Raw genomic sequence first — 26,375 nt, forward strand, 5'->3', positions numbered from 1 at the left:
TAAACTTTAGTTAGGCCCAACATGGAATATTGCGTGCAGTGCTGATCGCCAGACAACCAGAAGGATGTGGCTGCTTTGGAGAAGGTGCAAAGAAGGTTTACAAGGATGTTGCCTGGTCTGGTTAAGGTATGAAGAGAAGTTGAATAAACTCGGATTGTTTTCACTGGAAAGACGGAGGCTGAGGGGCGACCTGATAGAGGCAGATATCTGGTCGATAGTTGGAGTCTTTTCCCCAGGGTGGAAAGATCAACTACAAGACGGGACAGTTTGAAGGCAAGAGGGGGAAAGTTTAGAGGAGACGTGCGGGGAATGTTTTCACATGGGGTGGTAGAGGCCTCGAATGCACAGCCAGTGAAGTTGACGGAAGCAGGCACGTTCCCAATGTTCAAGGTTTATCTTGATAGAAACATGAACGGGAGATGAACAGAGGAATAGAAACTGCGTCTGAGCAATAAGTACTGGGTCTGAATAAGAATGAGGAGTCGCCGCAGGCTTGGTGGGCCGAAGGGCCTGTTACTGTGCTGCATGGCTCTTTGTTCTTCTTTGTACATGAACGTTAAAATCACCCGTGATTATTGCAGAATGTTTATACAAGACCCCATTAATATTCCTGTGTCGAAGATTCTGAATATTGTTCGGGGCCTATAAATGATTCCCACAGGTGATCTTTTAACTTTGTTAATTCTTATCTCTACCCAAACTGATTCTGCATCTTGATCATTGGAACTAAGTTCAGCTCTCGCTGCTGTACTGACATCTGTTACTAACAGTGAGACTCCACCACCATGTCCTGTCCTCCATTTACTGTCATCCACTCACTCTCCCCCTTTTCACAAATCAATGGATGCTGTGTCCGGGGAGAGCTGTGCACATCTGAGGAGGAGAGGACCTCAGAGGGTGAACCATAACATTATTCCCCCACTCCCTCAACATAAGGATCTGTGGGACTGACATCCCATTGCTCAGGGATCAGAGAGAGAAGCAACAGGAGTCAGAGGAAAAGCAGTTTTCCTTATTCATAACTGACGCCAATTGTAATGGGCAGTGTTTTTTATACAAATACCAGTGGTGAAATTATATTGTTGAATATTCAGTTATTATAAACACAATCTCACACAGTCTGCTACTTACTGCAGTTTCTGTATTTTACAGTCCGGATTCCTCAGAGCCACAGACAGCAGTTTCACTCCTGAATCTCCCAGTTTATTGGAACCCAGATTCAGATCTATCAGTGAGCGGTTTGTACTGAGAGCAGAGGCCAGGTCCTCGGCACAAGAATCTGTGAGAGTGTTACCAGACAGACTGGTGATCAGAGAGAGAAAAATAACAGGAATCAGGGTAAATCCACAGTGTTTTTAAGAATAAGATCATTAACAATAATAATGTACAGCGCGGGACATTCAATGAGTCTTCTGAGTGCAGTTAGACAGAGACACCAGGAGATGGAGAGAGTGAGTATTCTAACTGAGTGCAGTTAGACAGAGACACCAGGAGATGGAGACAGTGAGTATTCTAACTGAGTGCAGTTAGACAGGGACACCAGGAGATGGAGACAGTGAGTATTCTAACTGAGTGCAGTTAGACAGAGACACCAGGAGATGGAGACAGTGTGTATTCTAACTGAGTGCAGTTCGACAGAGATACCAGGAGATGGAGACAGTGAGGGGGGTAACTGAGTGCAGTTAGACAGAGACACCAGGAGATGGAGACAGTGTGTATTCTAACTGAGTGCAGTTAGACAGAGATACCAGGAGATGGAGACAGTGAGGGGGGTAACTGAGTGCAGTTAGACAGAGACACCAGGAGATGGAGACAGTGAGTATTCTAACTGAGTGCAGTTAGACAGAGACACCAGGAGATGGAGACAGAGAGTATTCTAAATGAGTGCAGTTAGACAGAGACACCAGGAGATGGAGACAGTGAGTATTCTAACGGAGTGCAGTTAGACAGAGACACCAGGAGATGGAGACAGTGAGTATTCTAACTGAGTGCAGTTAGACAGGGACACCAGGAGATGGAGACAGTGAGTATTCTAACTGAGTGCAGTTAGACAGGGACACCAGGAGATGGAGACAGTGAGGGGGGTAACTGAGTGCAGTTGGACAGAGACACCAGGAGATGGAGACAGTGAGGGGGGTAACTGAGTGCAGTTAGACAGTGACACCAGGAGATGGAGACAGTGAGGTGGTAACTGAGTGCAGTTAGACAGAGACACCAGGAGATGGAGACAGTGAGTATTCTAACTGGGGCTCAGGAATGGAGTGTGTGGTGGGGTTGAAGATGATGCGACAGAAACCTTTCTCACACTGCCAGTGGTTCGGGTCTGGAACTCACAGCCGGGAAGTGTGGTGGAGGTCGGCTGCATCGAAGCAGTCAAAAAGGAATTAGATGATTTTTTGAAGATAGGCAATGAGCTACGAAAATGGACACGACAAAAAGGCTGGAGAATGACACGAATTTCGAATGTCAATTTGGTGAGCTGGTGCAGACACGATGGGCCAAATGGCCTCATTGTGCTCCGTAAGAATTCTGTGGAGACAGTGGTTGAAAATGTTATCGATATTTCAACTGGAAGTTGGTGATGTTGCCGTGTGGACAGTGTTAGTAGCCACATTCCTCAATGAAATCTCTCCAATAGAAAGAGACACAATTTGGTACATGTCGCTTCAGGGATACAACTTAGTAAACGTGGGGATATGGGAAGAGTTGGGACTCCATTAACCCCACAGCCAGTACGAGGACCAAACCCTCAACAACAGCGTCATTCTACATCACGCTGGAGACACCGAACCAACTGAACTAACCAACTCCACACAGAGCCAGAACGGGCACAGTAAATGTCTGACAGGTTCGGGAAATCCGTCCACTCAGGCAGCACAGGCAGAATCACAGTATTGTTAGAGAGCAGAAGGAGGCCACTCGGCCCATCGTGTCTGCACTGACTCTCCGAATGAGCAATTCACTAAGTGGCATTCCCCCACCTTCCCCCAAATCCCTGTGCATTCCAGAGCTTAACCACTGGCTGCAGGGGACAGCACAATTCTGGCAATGCTGGCACCAGATTTAAAGGCAGCCAGCAGCGCTTTTAAAGGCTCTGAAGAGAGCAGTGAGGGAGCCCTGGTTAATGAACAAAGGGCTGAAATGGCAGAAGGCAGATTAAACCCAATTCACTGACACTTCCCTGGAAATTCTCAAGGCTATTTCGGTTTGGAGGAAGGTTCTGTTCCCTCAGGACTGGAGAAGGAGACCTGTCACATCAACACAAGCAAGTCTGGATAGACACTGCCAAGGGTCTGAGCAGTGGCTGCAATGAGGCAAAAGATGAATAATCTGATATGTTCTGACAAGGTGAGCGTTAAGCCTACAGGCTGATATGTGAATAAGGATGAAAGAGAAATTGTGGAAAGACCATCTCCACCCAGACACTGGCAATGTCCAGACAGCAGCATCAATCTTCAGGAACATGTCAGCCTCTCTGTGAAGGGTTACATGAAACATAGGACATAGAACAGTACAGCACAGTACAGACCCTTCGGCCCACGATGTTGTGCCGAGCTTTGTCCAAAACCAAGATCAAGCTATCGCACTCCCTATCATTCTAGTGTGCTCCATCTGCCTATCCAATAACCGCTTGAAAGTTCCTAAAGTGTCCGACTTCACTATGACAGCAGGCAGTCCATTCCACACCCCAACCGCTCTCTGAGTAAAGAGTCAGTCAGAGATGGCTGCTGCACTGCCGACACTGAGTGACCATCCTGGTGGTCCCATGATGGGCAGTCTAAATTAGCGTCAGGTTTGTGTGTGTCTTTGACGCTGTGTGCCCTCTTCTACAAGAACATAAATTTCCATTGTTACTCACCCATCAGAGAAGGAGACAAGAGTGACAGTGTCTGGATTGTGTCATCCTTCTGTCAATGGAAGATGCAGTGCTGGAGCTGGGAGACCTGGAGGCTGGGTGGGCAATCGCTGATGGTGAGATGGGTTGTGGATCCAGAGAGAGTGAGTGAGTGAATGGATGGGCACAGGAGAGGCTCTGCTGCTGAGTCCAAAACCTGGTGCTTGTGTGTCTTCCATTGGTCACATGGAGCTCTGGGTTAGGAACAGTCTGCAGGACATGTTGGAATGTGCATTACCCTCTAACATTCTTCACTCTCTCACAAATCAACAGCTGCGGTGAGCGGGAGACAGGCGTGTAGCTCTGAAGATGGGGAGGGGGTCAGAGGATGGATTGTCACATTATACTCTATAACGTCCGCCAGAGCAGATAATGTCTCTCACGATTAGCAAAGGGGTTACAATCTGGCAGCACAGGAGAGCACACACAGACCCGAGCAGCTGATGGAGGCAGCAATAGCTGAGTTCACTCACACTCTCGAGGGGACAGGTCATTGTCAGCTTCAGGAAGATGAAATGTGACTGGAGTCTTTAACAATGCAGCAGATACTGGAGCTGCAGCGTAGGATACTTTAACATCCGGTGGAGTTTCCAAAGGCTGTGTGTATCCATACACAAAGGATGGAGGAGTCAATCCAGGCCAGCAGTGTTACCATGTCTCAGGTCTGAGCACAAATAGCATCCTCCACAGAGAGATTGGTGACCTTCATGGAGAGTCACATCCAGCCTATCACCCACAGGAAATACACATGAACCTGCATGTTCTCACCACCTCCATGAGCTCTGTGGAACACGGGCTGTGGGAGGGGTGGGAAAATGTGTGTGGAGTAACTGTCAGGCCCTCCCCAGCTGAGCAGGGAGGGTTCAGTTTGCCCTGAATGGATAGAGCAGCGGCTGCCTGCAGTATTCGGGAGCTCCTCTCAGGATGCCCCTGGTGTGGGCAGTGGGTCCCCTTCTGCTCCGACTGTGACACAAGCACCTCACGAAGCTATAATGACGGAGACAACTCCAGCATCTGTGCAGAGGACCCGCAGTTGGCCGGATCCTTCCAGGACTCAGGAAATCCGAGGACAAAGGCCACGGTCATCGAAATTCCCAGAGGAGAGGAGAGAGGCAAGATGCTGCCTGCAGCTCAGCGGAAAGTGCGGGGATGGCGGTGGTTGTCATGGTGGGGTTGCTTCCTTGGGTTTCACAGGATTATACTTTGTTATTACTGGTCACTTTGTTATGTCTGTATTTTGAGTAAATTGAGAGATGGAGCACCACTAAAAAAATGCTTCACCATATTACTGGGTCTTTAACAGTTCACTGGGAATGTGAGATGGGAAATACAGCACTGAATCAGGTCAATACAATTCCAATACCTTTGTTTCATGTCGTGATGGCTCCAGGGAAATTATAAAACATTCACAGAAACAGCAACAGTGCTGGAGATGGTGAAGATTTATTACACTGAATGGCTGTGTGAGTTAAGGTTCTTGGAAAACATGTCTGCATTACTGAATCTCCATCCTCCCTGACACATATCCCATGTCCCTGGCCTGTGGTCCATGGGGTTCCTCATCATGAAGCATCTGGTCAACATTGTATTGCATCACACTTTGTTCAAAGCTTCTCCACTCTAGATCCAGGTTGTATGGAACACAGCACAACACCTGGACATTTGAGACCCTCGCTGAGTATATTAAATAGTTCCACCAGATCTATCTTTCGAATTCCCCTGGCCTGTGCAATGGTCACACTATTTGTCCTGTCGCAGCTGTTTTTTCTCTCTTCCGTGACTGTGTTTGGGTTACACACAGGCACAATTACCCATCCCTACAGTGGGTAGCGCTTGTCTTTATTAATTCTTTCAAGGGATGATGGTATCACTGGCAATGCCAACACTTGCAGCCCATCCCCAATTGCCCTTAAGAAGGAGGTGGTGAGCCATCTTCTTAAATTCTGCAGAGCATCTGGTACAAAACCGCTAGGAAGGGACATCCGGGATTATGATCCCGCATCAGTGATGGAAAAGCAATATATTCCAAGTCAGAATGGCGTGTGGTTTGGAAAGAAATCTGAAGCTGGTTGGTGTTCCATCCTTCTGATATCCTTGGCCATCTCGGTGATGGATAGTGCCTGTTTGGATGATGCTGTCTCAGGAACCTTGGTGAGCTGCTACATTCCACCTTGTATGTGGTAAAATACTGCCACTGTGCGTCAGTGGTAGAGACAGCCAATGTTTAGTTTGGTGAATGGCCAGCTGATCCAGTGGCCTCCTTTTCCATGGATGAGCTTCTTCAGTGTTTTTGAAGCTGCAGACAATCCAGCAAGATGAGCGGATTCCATCACACTGCTGACTTGTGCCTTGGAGATGGTGGGAAAAATTTGGGAGACAGGAGGCGAGTTCCTCATCTCCGAATTCCCAGACTGTGATCTACCCTTGGAGCCATAGTGTTTACAGTTCAGTGTCTGTTCAATGGTCCCAGTGCGCCCCCACCACTCAGGATGTTGATGGTCGAGGATTCAGCGATGGTGCTGCCATTCAATGTAAAGGGAATATGGTTAGATTCCCGTCTGTTGGAGATGCTCCTTGCCTGGCATTTGTGCAGTGAAACATTACTTACCATTTATCAGGTTAAGCCTGAAAGTTCTTCAGAGCTTAAGACGCTAGCTCTGTCGAAGAGTCATCCAGATTCAAAGGGTTAGCTGTTCTCTCTCCACAGAAGCTGTCAGACATGCTGAGCCTTTCCAGCATTTTCTGTTTTGTTCAGGTCTTGCTGTTTATGGGCATGGACTGCTTCAGTCTCTGAGGAATTGTGAACAGTACTGAGCATTGTGCAATCATTAGTGAGCATCCTCACTTCTGACATTATAATGGAAGGCAGGACATTGATAAAGCAATTGAAGGTGGTTGGGATTTGGACATCACCCTGAGGAACTCCTGCAGTGATGTTCATGAGGCACTGGAAGGATGACACTTTTCTGACGTTCAAGAGCAGACTGATGGAGCAGCAATTCATCAGATTGGATTTGCCCTGCTTTGTTCCACATTGTCCGGTAGATCCAGTGTTGTAGCTGTACTGGAACAGCTTGGCTAGGGGAATGGCTAGTTATGGAGCACAATTCTTCAGTACCATTGCTGGGGTACAGCCAGGCTGACAGAGTTTGCAGCACGCAGCGCGTTCAGTCATTTCTTTACCTCACATGCAGTGAATCAAATGGTCATCTGTCATGTTGGGGACCTCAGGAGGAGGCCGAGATTAATCATTCTACTCAGCACTTCTGGCTGAAGATGGCACTGATGCTCTGGGTTCCCTCATCAGTAATGATGGAATTCTTGTCGCATGTTTATAGAATCATAGAATTCCCACAGTGTAGAAGGAGGCCCTTTGGCCCATCGAGTCCTCACCAATTCTTTGAAAGAATATCATATCCAGGCCCTATCTCTGTAACTCCACATATATGGCCCACTAATCCCCGTAACATACACACCCTGAGATACCAAGGGACAACTGCGTATAGCCAATCAACCGAACCTGCACATCTTTGGCCTGTGGGAGAAAATTGGAGCACCCAGAGGAAACCCACACAGACACTGGGAGAACGTGCAAACTCTACACATCAAGTCACCCAAGGCCGGAATTGAACCCTGGTCCCTGGCGCTGCGAGGCAGCAGTGCTAACCACTGTGCCACCGTGTCGCCTCATGTAACCGGCATGTCCAACATTTGTGGCATGTCCAGCACTTTTTATGACTGTATATGGCAAGAGAGCAGATCTCTGATTGATCCATTGGTTTTGGTGTGATTCAGCTCGGTCGATCATATGGTCCGCTCTGTCGTCTGGTGGCCGTGTGCTGGAGCTTCACCAGGTTCACATCTCATCTTTAGATAAACCCAAGTCTCATTTGGTAGTACATGTAAAGAAAATTAGTCGCAGTAACACAGTACTGGTTGCTGGGGAAAGCCACTGTCAGCTTCCTATAAATGAAAGGTACAGACCTATGCATTCTCTTTTAAGATGCTCCTTAAGCTCCGTTTAACGTAAATTTGAGAATGGATCCCTCGGGATAAAACTCATCAGAATTCCATGTAATTTGTAATCTGCCTTACCGATATACAGCAGTTTTCTGTATTTGATCAAACTGAGAAGCCGACAGACATAAACATCTATAATCTGAATGACAAATTAAACTAAATTGAACATGCGACCAGCCATATCTGGGAATTCTATAAACATTTAATTGTTTTGTCCATCTTTTTTATTCTCATGAATGGATTTGAGAATAATTATAAATGATTAGTTAATTCTTTCACTCCTGAATCTCGCAGTTTATTGTAACTCAGGTTCAGACACATCACTGACTGGTTTGTACTGAGAGCAGAGGTGAGAATATCTGAGGCTGTTACTCTCCAAACTGGAGATCAGAGAGAGAAAGATTTCAGGAATCAGAGTAAATCCGTGGTGTTTAACAGGAATACTGACAGGAATGATGTGGAATGGTTATTAATGACACGATTACTGACACTGATAATAATTTACAGTGTCAGACCATCCACTGATTATTAACACAATCTCTCACAGTCTGATACTTACTCCAGTTTCTGTATTTTACATTCTGGATTCCTCAGAGCCGCAGACAATAGTTTCACTCCTGAATCTCCCACTTTATTGTCACCCAGACTAAATGGAGAAAGTGAGAAACACATTAAATTCAGATTAATGTTCAGCAGGAAAAATAGCTGGATCTATTTTTGTGTCAGAAACTTAGCACGAGTGGTGACCTGATTCAAGTTACGATATTATATCTCATCCAAGTTGATCTTTCTCTGCACCCCAGCTGTGACTGTAGCACTGCATTCTGGACTCTTTCCTTTCCTTCCCTATGTACGGTATGCTTTGGCACTAATAAATGTGACAATATTAAATTAGATAATATCAAACCCTTTCTGTTGAATGGAAAAGGCAATAGTCAGCATTGAAAAATGATGAACAATTCACTCTCACTGGTTTGCCTACTGGGGGAAACCACTTTTACACCTCTCAAAATGTATATTTTGTTTAATTGTCCATGGGATATGGGTGTCGCTGGCTGGACCAGCATTTATTTCCCACTGCTAATGGCGGCACGGTAGCACAGTGGTTAGCACTGCTGCTTCACAGCTCCAGGGTCCTGGGTTCGATTCCCGGCTCGGGTCACTGTCTGTGTGGAGTTTGCACATTCTCCTCGTGTTTGCGTGGGTTTCCTCCGGGTGCTCCGGTTTCCTCCCACAGTCCAAAGATGTGCGGGTTAGGTTGATTGGCCAGGTTAAAATTGCCCCTGAGATGCGTAGGTTAGAGGGATTAGCGGGTAAAATATGTGGGGGTAGGGCCTGGGTGGGATTGTGGTCGGTGCAGACTCGATGGGCCGAATGGCCTCCTTCTGCACTGTAGGGTTTCTATGATTCTATGAATGGCCCCCAGAGGAGGTGATGCCCACATCCTGTGAACAAGCAAGTAACGTTTAAACATGTCCCACATTCTGGTCTCATTTGCTGATCATCAGAATTACCCTCCTGAATCTCACTGACCCTGCTAAGATTCCAAAAATTCAAATCATTTCTGCTGTTACATAAATCCAGCATTTTATGAGAATTGTACATTTTACTGAGGGTTAAATGATAAAGCTGTGAGAGTGGATCGCTCGGGATTCCCTGTGCTTAACTATTGACATTATATCATCTGTATAATATCTCAGGGCGAGTTAAAGTGTGAAACTGTGCTAACTGTTGCTTTAAGATCCATCCCCTAGATTTGATACAACAAGGAAAGATTATTCTCCCATTAGAAAGTTGAAATATTTGTTTGATTAGTTTATAGGGGAGGGGTGTCTCCCGCTACATTCCACAGTAAACAGGCTCTACATTTTCTGCAGGTCTGGCTCGTGTTCTATCTCCGGGAATTACCGGGAGTTCCCTCTTCCCGGTAGATCCTCACATAGGAAAAGGATGATGCGAAAACCCTGTTTCATATCACTGACAGTTTGACTGAGATTTTCCAGCAGCAGGTTTCCTCATTCAGGAAATTCTGGTTTCCTCGGCTCAGATGTAAGCTCTGCAGTCCTGTCACATTTAGTTGTGAATGATAGTGGACGATGAAACAACAGAAGGAGGAGGCTCCACAAATATCCCATCCTCATGACGGAGGAGACTCGCACATCAGTACAAAAGATATGGTTCAAATATTAGTGACTAACTTCAGTGGCTGAACCATCCAGAGGGCCCCAGCATCACAGATATCAGCTCATTCCATTCACCCCACATGATGTCAAGAAATAGTTAAAGATAATGGATACGGCAAAGACCACAGATCTTGACAATATTCCAGTAACTGTACTGAAGATTACTGCTCCAGAAGTTGCTCTGTTCCTCGCCAAGCTGTTCCAGTAGAGCTACAACACTGATGTTTACCCAAAATAGTGGGAAATTGTCCAGATCTGACCGTACACAAAAAGGAGAGAACAAATCCAATCTGTCCATTTACCACCCCATCAGTCTACTCTCGATCATCAGCAGAGTAATGGAAAGCTAACGAGACTAACAAGTGACACTTAATTAGCAATGACCTGCTATCTGACTTGAAGCTTGTGCTTACTCAGGGTCACTCAGCCCCCTACCTCATTACAGCCTTGATGCAAACACGGACAACAGAGCTGAACTCAGGATGAGAGGGGAGAAAGGAAGGATAGACTATGAAGCTAGGCTAGCAATTAATATAAAAAATGATAGTAAAAGTTTTTATAAATATATAAAAAGGAATAGAGTGGCTAGAGTGAATGTTGGACCCTTGGAGGACGAGAGGGGGGAGATAATAGTGGGAAATGAGGATATGGCTGAGTCTTTAAATACGTTTTTTGTGTCGGTCTTCACGGTGGAGGACACAAATAGTTTGCCAAATATTAACGATAGAGGGTTGGCAGCAGGAGAAATACTTAATACGATTAATGTTACCAGAGAGGCAGTGCTGGGTAGACTAATGAGACTGAAGGTGGACAAGTCCCCGGGTCCGGATGGAATGCATCCCAGGGTATTGAAAGAAATGTCAGAGGTAATAGTGGATGCGTTAGTGATTATTTATCAAAACTCGTTGCATTCTGGGGTAGTGCCGGTTGATTGGAAAACGGCTAATGTTACGCCGCTGTTTAAAAAAGGAAGGAGACAAAAGGCGGGTAACTATAGGCCGGTCAGCTTAACGTCTGTAGTAGGGAAAATGCTGGAATCCATTATTAAAGAGGAGATAGCAGGGCATCTGGATAGAAATGGTTCGATCAATCAGACGCAGCATGGATTCATGAGGGGAAAGTCGTGCTTGACGAACATGTTGGATTTTTATGAAGATGTGACGAGGGCGGTTGATGGAGGAGAACCGGTGGATGCGGTGTTTTTGGATTTCCAAAAGGCGTTTGATAAGGTGCCCCATAAAAGGCTGCTGAAGAAGATTAGGGCACACGGAGTTGGGGGTAGTGTGTTAAAGTGGATTGGGGACTGGCTATCCGGCAGGAAGCAAAGAGTCGGAATAAATGGGTGTTTTTCTGGTTGGAGGAAGGTAACTAGTGGCGTGCCGCAGGGATCGGTACTCGGGCCGCAACTGTTTACCATTTATATAGATGATCTGGAGGAGGGGACGGAGTGTAGGGTAACGAAGTTTGCAGACGACACAAAGATAAGTGGAAAAGTGAATCGTGTGGAGGACGGAGAAGATCTGCAGAGAGATTTGGACAGGCTGAGTGAGTGGGCGAGGATATGGCAAATGGAGTATAACGTTGAGAAATGCGAGGTTATACACTTTGGAGGAAATAATAACAAATGGGATTACTATCTCAATGGAAACAAATTAAAACATGCTACCGTGCAAAGGGACCTGGGGGTCCTTGTGCATGAGACGCAAAAGCCCAGTCTGCAGGTACAACAGGTGATCAAGAAGGCAAAAGGGATGTTGGCCTATATTGCGAGGGGGATAGAATATAAAAGCAGGGATGTCTTGATGCACCTGTACAGGGCATTGGTGAGGCCGCAGCTGGAATACTGTGTGCAGTATTGGTCCCCTTATATGAGGAAGGATATATTGGCATTGGAGGGAGTGCAGAGAAGGTTCACCAGGTTGATACCGGAGATGAGGGGTTTGGATTATGAGGAGGGGCTGAGGAGATTGGGTTTGTACTCGTTGGAGTTTAGAAGGATGAGGGGGGATCTTATGGAGACTTATAAGATAATGCGGGGGCTGGATAGGGTGGAGGCGGAGAGATTCTTTCCACTTAGTAAGGAAGTTAAAACTAGAGGACACAGCCTCAAAATAAAGGGGGGTCGGTTTAAGACAGAGTTGAGGAGGAACTTCTTCTCCCAGAGGGTGGTGAATCTCTGGAATTCTCTGCCCACTGAGGTGGTGGAGGCTACCTCGCTGAATATGTTTAAAGCGCGGATGGATGGATTCCTGAGCGGTAAGGGAATTAAGGGTTATGGGGATCAGGCGGGTAAGTGGTACTGATCCACGTCAGATCAGCCATGATCTTATTGAATGGCGGGGCAGGCTCGAGGGGCTAGATGGCCTACTCCTGCTCCTATTTCTTATGTTCTTATGTTTCCTGAAAGTATCGCCTCACCCGTCTCTGCATTGAACTTAATCTGCCACCTATCTGTACACTCCACCATAGTCTGTTTTTCAATCCCAAGCTCTTCTCCTCACAGTTTACAATGCCTCAAACTGTTCTGTGATCAACAAACTTTGAAATTTTCCTCGAGACTGCAAACCATAGAAACCCTACAGTGCAGGAAGAGGCCATTCGGCCCATCGAGTCTGCACCGACCACAATCCCACCCAGGCCCGACCCCCATATCCCTACATGTTTTACCCTCGAATCCCTGTAACCTACACATCTCAGGACACTAAGGAGCAATTTTAGCATGGCCAATCAACCTAACCCACACATCTTTAGACTGGGAGGAAACCAGAGCACCCGGAGGAAACCCAAGCAGACACGGGGAGAATGTGCAAACTCCACACAGACAGTGACCCAAGCAGGGAATCGAACCCAGGTCCCTGGAGCTGTGAAGCAGCAGTGCTAACCACTGTGCTACCGTGCCGCCCAAACACCCAGATCATTCACATATATCAGGGAAAAGCAAGGATCCCAATCCCAACTGCTTGGGTTCTCCATTACCGACATCCTCCAGCCTTAAAAATATCCATTACTCTTTGTTCATCCAATTTTGTATCCACGTTGCTACTTTCCCATTTATTTTATGAGCTTATGCCACAAGTCTGTTGTGTCACTGCATCAGATGATTTTTGAATATCCATGTGCACCATATCAACAGCAGAACCATCATTGACCCTTTCTGTTGCTTCCTCCAATTCACAGCAATATAAAGCCAGTCGAAAACGGCATTTTCTTTACCAACCAATGAATTTAGTTTCCTCTGTGTCGCTATTAGATTCACCATTTCCCTTTTGAACTCAGCGAGGGCCGGCTCAGAGTAGCTGAATGATCAACTGACCCTCCAACCCTCAGCTAAGTTTAACACTACTGCTCCAGGCTGGAGCCGCAGACTTGACTAAATTGGATTGACCCAGTCTTTTCGGTTGTGGTTACGACCTCCTGGCCCTCTCTTCATCCACTCCAACAAACTGAGATAGCTGGGAATTAAACCTGTATCAACTGCTTGGAAAGCAACTATGCTCACTATGATATCACCATCATTGCATTTAGGGACTCCTGTGGTGTAGGTGCACCCACAGAGCTGTGAGAAAGACAGTTCCAGGATTTTGACCCGGTCACTGAAGGAACGGTGATATATTTCCAAGTCAGGATGGTGTATATCTTGGAAGGGAACTTCCAGGTGATGATGTTTCCATTCATCTGCTGCCCTTGTCCTTAGGGATAGAAATCACAGACTGGACAGTGCTGTGTAACGAGCCATGGTGAGTTGTTGCACTGCATCATGCAGATGGTCCAACAACCATAACTAACTTTGTCTGTGCTGGTATTACTCTATTTGGCAGATAGTTTTCATAGAAAGAAATCATAGGAACCCTACAGTGCAGAAAGAGGCCATTTGGCCCATCGAGTCTGCACTGACCACAATCCCACCAAGGCCCTACCTCCATATCCCTACATATTTTACCCACTAATCCCTCTAATCTACGCATCTCGGGACACTAAGGGGCAATTTTTTTAGCATAGCCAATCAAACTAACCCGCACATCTTTGGACTGTGGGAGGAAACTGGAGCACCCGGAGGAAACCCACGCAGACACGAGGAGAATGTGCAAACCCCACACAGACAGTGACCCAAGCCGGGAATCGAACCCAGGTCCCTGGAGCTGTGAAGCAGCAGTGCTAACCACTGTGCTACCGTGCCGCTCATTTCCATTGACTTCAGTTTTTCTCTGGCTCCTTTTTGCTACATGTAGCCATATGCTGCCTTGATGTCAAGGGCAGACACATAAGAACATAAGAACATAAGAAACAGGAGCAGGAGTAGGCCATCTAGCCCCTCGAGCCTGCCCCGCCATTCAATAAGATCATGGCTGATCTGACGTGGATCAGTACCACTTACCCGCCTGATCCCCATAACCCTTAATTCCCTTACCGCTCAGGAATCCATCCATCCGCGCTTTAAACATATTCAGCGAGGTAGCCTCCACCACCTCAGTGGGCAGAGAAATCCAGAGATTCACCACCCTCTGGGAGAAGAAGTTCCTCCTCAACTCTGTCTTAAACCGACCCCCCTTTATTTTGAGGCTGTGTCCTCTAGTTTTAACTTCCTTACTAAGTGGAAAGAATCTCTCCGCCTCCACCCTATCCAGCCCCCGCATTATCTTATAAGTCTCCATAAGATCCCCCCTCATCCTTCTAAACTCCAACGAGTACAAACCCAATCTCCTCAGCCCCTCCTCATAATCCAAACCCCTCATCTCCGGTATCAACCTGGTGAACCTTCTCTGCACTCCCTCCAATGCCAATATATCCTTCCTCATATAAGGGGACCAATACTGCACACAGTATTCCAGCTGCGGCCTCACCAATGCCCTGTACAGGTGCATCAAGACATCCCTGCTTTTATATTCTATCCCCCTCGCAATATAGGCCAACATCCCTTTTGCCTTCTTGATCACCTGTTGTACCTGCAGACTGGGCTTTTGCGTCTCATGCACAAGGACCCCCAGGTCCCTTTGCACGGTAGCATGTTTTATTTTGTTTCCATTGAGATAGTAATCCCATTTGTTATTATTTCCTCCAAAGTGTATAACCTCGCATTTCTCAACGTTATACTCCATTTGCCATATCCTCGCCCACTCACTCAGCCTGTCCAAATCTCTCTGCAGATCTTCTCCGTCCTCCACACGATTCACTTTTCCACTTATCTTTGTGTCGTCTGCAAACTTCGTTACCCTACACTCCGTCCCCTCCTCCAGATCATCTATATAAATGGTAAACAGTTGCGGCCCGAGTACCGATCCCTGCGGCACGCCACTAGTTACCTTCCTCCAACCAGAAAAACACCCATTTATTCCGACTCTTTGCTTCCTGTCGGATAGCCAGTCCCCAATCCACTTTAACACACTACCCCCAACTCCGTGTGCCCTAATCTTCTTCAGCAGCCTTTTATGGGGCACCTTATCAAACGCCTTTTGGAAATCCAAAAACACCGCATCCACCGGTTCTCCTCCATCAACCGCCCTCGTCACATCTTCATAAAAATCCAACATGTTCGTCAAGCACGACTTTCCCCTCATGAATCCATGCTGCGTCTGATTGATCGAACCATTTCTATCCAGATGCCCTGCTATCTCCTCTTTAATAATGGATTCCAGCATTTTCCCTACTACAGACGTTAAGCTGACCGGCCTATAGTTACCCGCCTTTTGTCTCCTTCCTTTTTTAAACAGCGGCGTAACATTAGCCGTTTTCCAATCAACCGGCACTACCCCAGAATGCAACGAGTTTTGATAAATAATCACTAACGCATCCACTATTACCTCTGACATTTCTTTCAATACCCTGGGATGCATTCCATCCGGACCCGGGGACTTGTCCACCTTCAGTCCCATTAGTCTACCCAGCACTGCCTCTCTGGTAACATTAATCGTATTAAGTATTTCTCCTGCTGCCAACCCTCTATCGTTAATATTTGGCAAACTATTTGTGTCCTCCACCGTGAAGACCGACACAAAAAACGTATTTAAAGACTCAGCCATATCCTCATTTCCCACTATTAACTCCCCCCTCTCGTCCTCCAAGGGTCCAACATTCACTCTAGCCACTCTATTCCTTTTTATATATTTATAAAAACTTTTACTATCATTTTTTATATTAATTGCTAGCCTAGCTTCATAGTCTATCCTTCCTTTCTTTATCGCTTTCTTACATGCACATGAGGAAGCAATATAAAATAATCGGTAGAATTGTTCACGGATTGCAGGATCCGAGGGACTGAACACATGTGTGCATCGATCATTGCCATTGGCAGGGCAAGTGTAGGTAGCAATTAATAAAGAAAACAGCATCTTGGGCATCACTGTTATGTAATAATTTGTGTTTGTGGGCATTACACAGTAATTCATGAGTTTAAGTTTAATTTGTGTTTCTGTGCTTGTGAGCTCAGAAAGGGCCAAAACTTTAATTTCACTTCATGTTAAACAAAGCTGCCCGCCTGCGGGTTTTTGGTTTCAATTTAAACTGTCCCTACATTTTAATTTAAGGTTTACGACGTTGTAAGAGTTATAGAGGTTTAAAGAAATGGTTGCTTCTATTCAGAGGCCCACAATGAATGATAGAAGCTCTGAGTTTCAGTTACAACCAGTTAATCCAAGAAGCAAGACGGAGTTCACAGAGGCTGCCAGTAGAGGCAGCGCAACGCAGGCATTCAGAAAGCAACCCGAACTGATGATGTCACCAGTGATCACGTGACTTATAAAGGGACATTGTCCCAATATAACACACACCGACTGTAATACATAACACAGGTAGAGCGCAGTAAAATAATCCTGATCATAATTAAACACAAACTGTAAGCTGCACCGAACAAGAGAAACTAATTTCTGTATCGCATCGTACAGAATCAGATGGTTTCTGTTGGGAGAGGGAATGATCCTTTTTCAGATTTTGGAGGGAGGCCTTTACAGCTCTAATCATTTAAAATTCATCCCAATAATGTTTTTATTCATTCAAGGAACGTGGGCATCGCTGGTTATGCCAACATTTATTGCCCACGCCTATTCCAGGAGAATCTGCCTTCTTGAAACGATGTAGTTTTATCAGAGAATCTAGATTTATTACAGGTTCAGAAGGAGGCCAATCGGCCCATCATATCTGCATCTGCTCTCAAATGAGCTTTATGACTTTGTGCCATTCTCCCACACTTTGTGACCATTGGACATTGTTTCTCTCTTGATGTCCTCGAATGAACATGCCTCTGTTTTATTAGAACAAAGGAAATGGCTTCTCAACAATGAAAATATCCGCTCTGAGACCAAACAGTTACCTCAACTCCTGACACTTGTGCAGAACGGGTCCCAGCCGCTGGAGCCCTTCACACTGAATGTTGCATTGCCCTAGATCGAGGTGTTTTATTGTGTCACAGAGTCCAATGACATGAGACAGGACCGCACAGTCAATCGGGGTCAGTCGCAATCCGCTAAATGTAAGTGTTTCCACAGATCCCACTGTGTTCCGAGCCAGTGCTTTATTCTGAGTCTCAAACAGGTAGTGGAATGCGTTCAGGAGCTTCCTCTTCCCAGTTCCAGTCTGTGTGTCTCCAATCTGCCCTTCAACCTGCTCCTTCACCCAGTCAATCACTCGGCAGGTTGTTTGATGAAGAAATGGACCCAGAAACTCCACCAGGGGTCGAGCTGACTGTGGGGAGGACAGACCAGCAACAAAACGGAGAAATATCTCAAATCGCCCATCTTCCTCACTGTGGGCTTCACTGAGGAGTTTCCCGATCTCCCCAGGATCTGGAGTCAGGAATTGTGTGAGTGCAGCTACAAACTCTTGGATGGTGAGGTGTGGGAATGTGTAAACCACACTCTGGGCAGAAACATCTCTCTCCAAAAGTTCCATCAGGAACCCAGACAGGAACTGGGAAGATTGTAGATTGTACTCAATCAAATCTCCATTTCTAAACACAATCTTCTTCTTGGAGACTCCTGTGTAGGCCATCTCACCAAGCTTCAGTAACACATCACGGGGGTTTTCAATCTCTCGGCCATGGTTTTTCAGAATGTTGTAAATATAGTAGGAATATAGTTGGGTGATGGTCTTGGGAACTTGCTGCTGTTTCCTGTCTCTTTGTGTAAAGAAGGGACCCAGTGACAGACCGAGGATCCAGCAGTAGGAAGGGTTGTAACACATGGTGTACAGGATCTCGTTCTCCTCCACGTGTTTGAAAACAGCTGCTGCCACCGTCTGATCTTCAAAAGACTTGTTGAAATATTCCTTCCGTTCATCACCAACAAATCCCAGGATTTCAGCCCAGACACTGATGTCAGCCTTTTCCAATAACTGTAATGCAGTGGGGCGGCTGGTCACTAGCACTGAACATCCTGGGAGCAGCTTGTGCTGTATTAAACTGTACACAATGTCAGACACTTCACACCAGCATTCGGGATCTGTGCACATGTACTGAGGTTCTGTATTTCTCCGATTGTCAGCAAAATCAATCCTGTCCTTGAATTCATCCAAACCATCGAATATAAACAGCAATCCTTTTGGGTTCTTCCAGAGCTCTCCCAGAATATTCCCAAAGTAGGGATACTGATCCAATATCAGATTCCTCAGGTTTATTCTACAGTTAATAGTGTTCAAATCCCGGAATTTAAAACTGAAAACAAATTGAAAGTGTGGGTATATTTTCCCAGTGGCCCAGTCATGAACAATCTTTTGTACCATTGTTGTTTTTCCAATTCCCGGCACTCCGCTCACTGCTGCTGAATTCCCAGATTTGGATTTTCTCTGGGAAAAGCTGCTCTGAACCAATTGATCAGTTCGGATTTTTTCCAGTTCTCTCCGGAGATGTTTCTCTCTCCACTCTTCATGGTCTCGGCCTCTTGCCAGCAGTTCATGTTCGACAAGTGTCCGATCTCGAACAGCGGAAATAACCGTTAGCTCAGCGTATCGATCAACCAGCTGGAAAATCTTAACCTTCTCCTTTATGAGGATAGTGTTCACTCTCAGTGTTTCAGTTTGTACCCGGAGTGTCTCCTTGTGTTTCTGCTGAACATCTTCAATTAGAACAGAGAGAAAATGTTTATTATTGTTATTGGCTTTAATAAGTAAATTCTCAAGACCACTTTGCTGAAAAGATAGATTTAATTCATTAAAAGTTAATGGAAATCTCATTTGAAAGTGAACAAAAGCCGAGAAAATTTTCATATCCTCACTTGATTCTAAATTTACTGAATGCAGGTTTCTTTGCAGGTAATATTTTCTCTCTAATGGTGAATACTATCCAAGCTGCCGTGTATTGTGGACAGTACAAACCCCCACGTAATCCTGATTGCACAACAATGGAGATTCTAGTCGTTCAATGTTTGAATCCTTCAGTGATGTTTCTGCAGCAGAGTTCTGGATATTGTGAGGAGTTGGGGCACAGATTGCTCAGCGGCTGAATGCGATCATAGCAGATTTTTACTGTTTTTACCTGTGGTGCTGTGCACACTCGGAGGGAGAAAACTGTATGCCACATGCGACCGTATGGAAATGCCCCTCCATCTTGGCGCCCAGCCAGGCGGGCACAGCGCCTCAGGGCCCAGCCAGGCGGGCACAGCGCCTCAGGGCCCAGCCAGGCGGGCACAGCGCCTCAGGGCCCAGCCAGGCGGGCACAGCGCCTCAGGGCCCAGCCAGGCGGGCACAGCGCCTCAGGGCCCAGCCAGGCGGGCACAGCGCCTCAGGGCCCAGCCAGGCGGGCACAGCGCCTCAGGGCCCAGCCAGGCGGGCACAGCGCCTCAGGGCCCAGCCAGGCGGGCACAGCGCCTCAGGGCCCAGCCAGGCGGGCACAGCGCCTCAGGGCCCAGCCAGGCGGGCACAGCGCCTCAGGGCCCAGCCAGGCGGGCACAGCGCCTCAGGGCCCAGCCAGGCGGGCACAGCGCCTCAGGGCCCAGCCAGGCGGGCACAGCGCCTCAGGGCCCAGCCAGGCGGGCACAGCGCCTCAGGGCCCAGCCAGGCGGGCACAGCGCCTCAGGGCCCAGCCAGGCGGGCACAGCGCCTCAGGGCCCAGCCAGGCGGGCACAGCGCCTCAGGGCCCAGCCAGGCGGGCACAGCGCCTCAGGGCCCAGCCAGGCGGGCACAGCGCCTCAGGGCCCAGCCAGGCGGGCACAGCGCCTCAGGGCCCAGCCAGGCGGGCACAGCGCCTCAGGGCCCAGCCAGGCGGGCACAGCGCCTCAGGGCCCAGCCAGGCGGGCACAGCGCCTCAGGGCCCAGCCAGGCGGGCACAGCGCCTCAGGGCCCAGCCAGGCGGGCACAGCGCCTCAGGGCCCAGCCAGGCGGGCACAGCGCCTCAGGGCCCAGCCAGGCGGGCACAGCGCCTCAGGGCCCAGCCAGGCGGGCACAGCGCCTCAGGGCCCAGCCAGGCGGGCACAGCGCCTCAGGGCCCAGCCAGGCGGGCACAGCGCCTCAGGGCCCAGCCAGGCGGGCACAGCGCCTCAGGGCCCAGCCAGGCGGGCACAGCGCCTCAGGGCCCAGCCAGGCGGGCACAGCGCCTCAGGGCCCAGCCAGGCGGGCACAGCGCCTCAGGGCCCAGCCAGGCGGGCACAGCGCCTCAGGGCCCAGCCAGGCGGGCACAGCGCCTCAGGGCCCAGCCAGGCGGGCACAGCGCCTCAGGGCCCAGCCAGGCGGGCACAGCGCCTCAGGGCCCAGCCAGGCGGGCACAGCGCCTCAGGGCCCAGCCAGGCGGGCACAGCGCCTCAGGGCCCAGCCAGGCGGGCACAACGCCTCAGGGCCCAGCCAGGCGGGCACAGCGCCTCAGGGCCCAGCCAGGCGGGCACAGCGCCTCAGGGCCCAGCCAGGCGGGCACAGCGCCTCAGGGCCCAGCCAGGCGGGCACAGCGCCTCAGGGCCCAGCCAGGCGGGCACAGCGCCTCAGGGCCCAGCCAGGTGGGCACAGCGCCTCAGGGCCCAGCCAGGTGGGCACAGCGCCTCAGGGCCCAGCCAGGTGGGCACAGCGCCTCAGGGCCCAGCCAGGTGGGCACAGCGCCTCAGGGCCCAGCCAGGTGGGCACAGCGCCTCAGGGCCCAGCCAGGTGGGCACAGCGCCTCAGGGCCCAGCCAGGTGGGCAGAGTGCTTCACAGCACGTCAGGACCCAGCCAGGTGGGCACAGCACGTCAGGACCCTGCCAGGTGGGTACAGCGCTTCAGGACCCTGCCAAGTGCATACAGCGTGTGCAGATCCTGCCAAGTGTGTACAACGTATCGGGATCCTGCCAGGTGTCTACAGCATTTCAGTGTCTCAGGCTCTGGCCAGGTGAGTGCAGGGTTTCTCAGTGAATCAGGATCCTGCCAGGTGAGTACAGGGTTTCTCAGTGAATCAGGATCCTGCCTGGTGAGTGCAGGGTTTCTCAGTGAATCAGGATCCTGCCAGGTGAGTGCAGGGTTTCTCAGTGAATCAGGATCCTGCCGGGTGAGTACAGGGTTTCTCAGGGAATCAGGATCCTGCCAGGTGAGTACAGGGTTTCTCAGGGAATCAGGATCCTGCCAGGTGAGTACAGGGTTTCTCAGTGAATCAGGATCCTGCCGGGTGAGTACAGGGTTTCTCAGGGAATCAGGATCCTGCCAGGTGAGTACAGGGTTTCTCAGGGAATCAGGATCCTGCCAGGTGAGTACAGGGTTTCTCAGTGAATCAGGATCCTGCCAGGTGAGTGCAGGGTTTCTCAGTGAATCAGGATCCTGCCAGGTGAGTACGGTGTTTCTCAGTGAATCAGGATCCTGCCAGGTGTGTACAGGGTTTCTCAGTGAATCAGGATCCTGCCAGGTGAGTGCAGGGTTTGTCAGTGAATCAGGATCCTGCCAGGTGAGTACGGTGTTTCTCAGTGAATCAGGATCCTGCCAGGTGTGTACAGGGTTTCTCAGTGAATCAGGATCCTGCCAGGTGAGTGCAGGGTTTCTCAGTGAATCAGGATCCTGCCAGGTGTGTACAGGGTTTCTCAGTGAATCAGGATCCTGCCAGATGAGTACAGGGTTTCTCAGTGAATCAGGATCCTGCCAGGTGAGTACAGGGTTTCTCAGTGAATCAGGATCCTGCCAGGTGAGTGCAGGGTTTCTCAGTGAATCAGGATCCTGCCAGGTGAGTACAGTGTTTAAAACTGTATCAGGGTCCCGCCATGTACGGGGTTTTGTGAATTTAAGGAAGTGAAGCAATATCCCTATAATTACAAGAAATGTCAGAAGTCACATGGATTGAATCTTACATCGATGCTGAATTTACAAGAATTGATGATTTCCAAACAAGTTTTAGTCCTGCTTCTCGACCCTATGAATTTCTGTATCTCTAATTCTGATAACCTCGAGGCAAAGATGTATTTTCAAATACCCAGCTTCTCACAAGTCAAATGAATTGTCTGAAATCCCCATTTCCTCCCTTACCTTTCAGGTGGCTGGGTATTTCTGATAATTCTTCTCCAACTTTCATATAATTAATTGGATCAGAACCTGTTGAAAAGAATTAACTTCCATTAAATCAGGTCTGTGTAATATTGTAGTAAAGTTTGCAGTGTTTGGGTCTGAAACTGAATTCAGTGTGATTTTACCATACCAAGTTCCTGTATTTCTCTCAGTATTGTGCCCAATTTCCGTAAGCTGTGGTGCATTTTCACAAAGGATTCCCACATCATCCTTCGAGCCCGAGATCCTTTCTCCATAACCAGATTGAGGAGAAGTTTGGCACTGCCCGCCCTGTTTCCGTTCTGTACGAGCTCACTGACTTTCTGTGAAGAATAATAATGAATATATTGATGAGGTGTGAACGATAAACACTGGGAAAGGGAAGGAAAGGACTTGCTCAGGGATGGGATTTCCCAGTTGTTTTGAGGAAGGAAGCAGCGACTTCTTTAGGTGAAATGTCATTCTGAAAAGTGATGAATATTCTCCACACATCTTGATTCCATCATTCCTTCAAATGAATGTGAATAAACTAAATTTAATAGCTGGAATACCGCTCTCAGTTTGGCACACAAGTGATCCCGTGCTGCAGCTGTCTCAGGAATGACCACAGATGAATCAAAACATTGTTGATTTATCAATCACGAAAATCAACCAACGATAACAATTCAATCATTTTCACATCATTAACTGAAATATCTGAAACCATTATTTTGCATGTTTACAGTGAGTGTGAAATGTCACTAACCATGTTCACAAAGTTTTAACATTCATCACCAGTTTACATTCAGAGTTTACAACCCACAAAAAGAGGAGAAATCGGACCATGAACCCAATACAAAGCAGGGTGCACAGAAATGTCTTCAGGAGGTGAGGAAAGTCGAGAGGCAGAAGGGACAGTAAGACATCGGAAGTCTCAGCCTCGAGTAGTGGTCTGAATGAGGTAGTGCACATAGAAGGGTGCACGAACCGCAAAGGGAAGCTTGAAACAGCTGTCAAAATGTTTTTTTAAAATTTTTCTATTCTGCAAAGGTTTTCTGAAAAAGTAGCTCAGGCCAATTGTGATGGTATTGCATTAAGGTTAACAAATGATTCAAATAAGGGAAAGAATACACTTAACTGTTAAACATCCCCTGAAGACCTTTGCTTGAATAAACTCAGAGCAAAATCCTCTTTTGGTGACAACAGTCCTTATAGATGTGATCCATAACATTCCAGTAACTTTATCACACAACGCCCTGTGGCTTTAGGGTGTTCTTCAGCAGTTTAAAGAAAAAGGCTACAGAGTAGATGTGCTCAAGATGCTGATGTTTCCCTGGGAAGGAGTGCCATCCAAACCAAGAGCACATGGTCAGAGTTTCACTCAGTTACGGATTATTTCGGACCCTCCATTATAGGAAAATAAAAACAATTAGAAAACTGTCCTGAGAATATATCCGGATGTTACTGAAGATGAATGGTTTGATGTTATAACAGAGATTTGAGAATTTAGGACTCGTTACAATAGAGTTGTGAAGATTAAATAGCAAATCGATTGTGGCCGTACGCTGAAGTACATGTTTACGGATTGTTTCCAACATTCAGCCAGAGGTCACACATTTACAGTCTTATGGGTCAGACTGGATATTGTTTTAGTGTAAAATGGTTAAAATATGTTGTTGTGATGTAGAAGTTAATTTTATTTTGTTGATGTATTGGATAATAAATTAATAGCAAAGGAGAGCAAGAAGCAGGACTGGTCCAACTGGATGGGATATTAACTAACAGATAGTAAGCGCAAGGTTCAGGTTAGAATAAGTGATTGCTGGAGAGGAAAGTAAACGCAGGATCCACCTTGGAATGGTTGTTTATTTCTGTACTCATTATTTCTCTCATTTTCACAATTTGAGAACCATGTGACAGGATTATGGGACCTTAGAAGAGGTCGGAATCTCTGTGGTGGGGCCCCCAGATGGGCATCCCATTACACCAATGAAATACCCCTGTGAAGCTTCCTTCCTGCCCCACTGGAACTTTACAATAGTTGGGCAATGCCTGTGTGCGGCAACTTTCAGCTAAACTTTGGCTGCTTGGAGAGGGCGTCCTTTATGAATGCTCCTTGATTCATGGATGGACCCTGGCAGCAATGACTAGCGCTTCCAGCTATGATCAGCGATGGAAGGTGAGCCCACTAATTGCTGGGACCTGCCTGTCATGCCCTGGCATGGCTGAACAAAAGGCAATCTTGCCTTGAAGGGAAGCTCAGCATGAAGGTGCCATCTCCTTTTTCCTGCAGTCACAGCAGAGATCAATTCCAACACTGACATTACTGAGCCTGTCGTGCAAATGATCCATTGATTAAGCTATTAGCTCTGGGAAGCGAATCTCAGTTGGATACAAGTCCCAGCAGTGACTTCTTAATTGACTGCTGTTAATAAAATGATGCCCAGGGCCATATGGTCTACCCAATCAGGGTTGGCTCATGTTTTGACCCCGAGCAGCGAGACATTGTACGCTTTTGGAAATTTAATTCCAACATCTCATAAGCAAGTGGCCAATTGTGCAAGAAGATCCTTCGTGAGACTGAATGATAGTCAGCTTTGATCATGCCAAAGTAAGTTATCTAGATTTATTTCAGATAATAACATATCAGAAATTTGACCAGCGAATTTTCAGGATGTTTGGGGGAAGGAAGTTTCTATGGCTGGGATTTTACAGGCTATTTGGAGATGGGCTGCCAGGCAGCAAAATGGCAGAGGAAGGCATTTGATGGCATTCCAGATGGTGGCCTCAAAATCTATTCTCGGGCAAGGCCTCTTTTTGGACACTATTTGGTGCACAGATGGGCCTATCCTTTGGGGCAATAGATATGCCAAGGCATCGGTGCTGCCTGCCCTCAAAGAAACCCGGTCTTTCTGGGGTCTGGTCTCTCTCTGGCCCCCAGACCTAACTTGTCTGAATTTCAGGGCTCATGGCCATTGATCTGCACTCACCCTCCAGATGCAGCTTATGGCGTTGCTGCTGAGATACCGGCTGTCTGACTGGGCTGACAGGTTTGGGTAGAAGCTGCCACCTTTAATAAGGACAGCAGCTTCCTACATCCCCACCACCTGCTGAAGCAAGGTTCCTGTCAGTGAGATCATGTCACTTACAAAATAATTCTGGCCTTTTTATGGCTCCAAAAGTTCGAAAACACTGGGGTTTGTCTCATTCCAAACATGGGACTGCTGTAGACCTACCGATTGGTATGATTCGTCAACAATTCAATTTTCAGTACATCATGCAAGCGACAACATGTAGGAAGATGCAGTAGACAGACTGAGGTATTTTTTCCACATTATTTCTTTGTTTCTATTCTGTAGGTTCTGTGATGTGTGAAGAGATGGAATTCAATCTACATCTTACCTGATATTCTTGTCCACTGAAATGGTCCTCGCCGATTAACATGAGAGCCAAACCTTCCACCCCTTCTTCAATCGCCTGTTCCAGTCTATCCCGGTAAAATTTGGTTAATTGGAACAACAGGTAATCGTCGCAATTTGTGAAGAACTCAGTGAGTGTAGAGTCTGGATTTGTGAAAGCAAAGAAATACCAACACATTATCAATTTTTTACCCAGACAGCCACATTGCCTCTCATTCCGAACAACCGAATCCTCCTCTGAACCAGCTTATTAAAGCTGTGTTTATTTGCTTTGCTACAACACCTGGGGGAACACGTCCTGCACATGCTCAGATGTGGTATCAGAGTCTGTGACATCATAGTGAGTGACATCCCTGGGAGATCCTGTATCAAACACTTTAATTCCAAGTTAACCTGGAGAATCCCAATGCAGGCGCGGTCCCAGCTCAATGCTGCATTAAGAACCGGTAATCGGTATACAAATGAAA

The 26,375-nt window shown here is 47.6% G+C and overlaps 1 protein-coding gene across 1 annotated transcript in view; it reads right to left on the reverse strand.

The window, feature by feature from the left end:
* Nucleotides 1-8,470: 8,470 nt before the first annotated feature.
* The window catches only part of LOC144487270 (NACHT, LRR and PYD domains-containing protein 3-like), a gene marked incomplete at its 5' end in the record, with an annotated part of 28,856 nt that continues 10,951 nt past the window's right edge, over nucleotides 8,471-26,375 (reverse strand). Inside the window, 5 exons of the mRNA XM_078205354.1 lie at nucleotides 8,471-8,561; nucleotides 17,402-19,139; nucleotides 22,493-22,558; nucleotides 22,662-22,833; nucleotides 25,892-26,052. Coding sequence (XP_078061480.1) covers nucleotides 8,471-8,561; nucleotides 17,402-19,139; nucleotides 22,493-22,558; nucleotides 22,662-22,833; nucleotides 25,892-26,052 — 2,228 coding nt within the window. The remainder of the gene's footprint in view (nucleotides 8,562-17,401; nucleotides 19,140-22,492; nucleotides 22,559-22,661; nucleotides 22,834-25,891; nucleotides 26,053-26,375) is intronic.

This window comes from Mustelus asterias, unplaced genomic scaffold (genome assembly GCF_964213995.1).
Source record: "Mustelus asterias unplaced genomic scaffold, sMusAst1.hap1.1 HAP1_SCAFFOLD_693, whole genome shotgun sequence".
NCBI classification, from domain to species: Eukaryota; Metazoa; Chordata; class Chondrichthyes; order Carcharhiniformes; family Triakidae; genus Mustelus; species Mustelus asterias.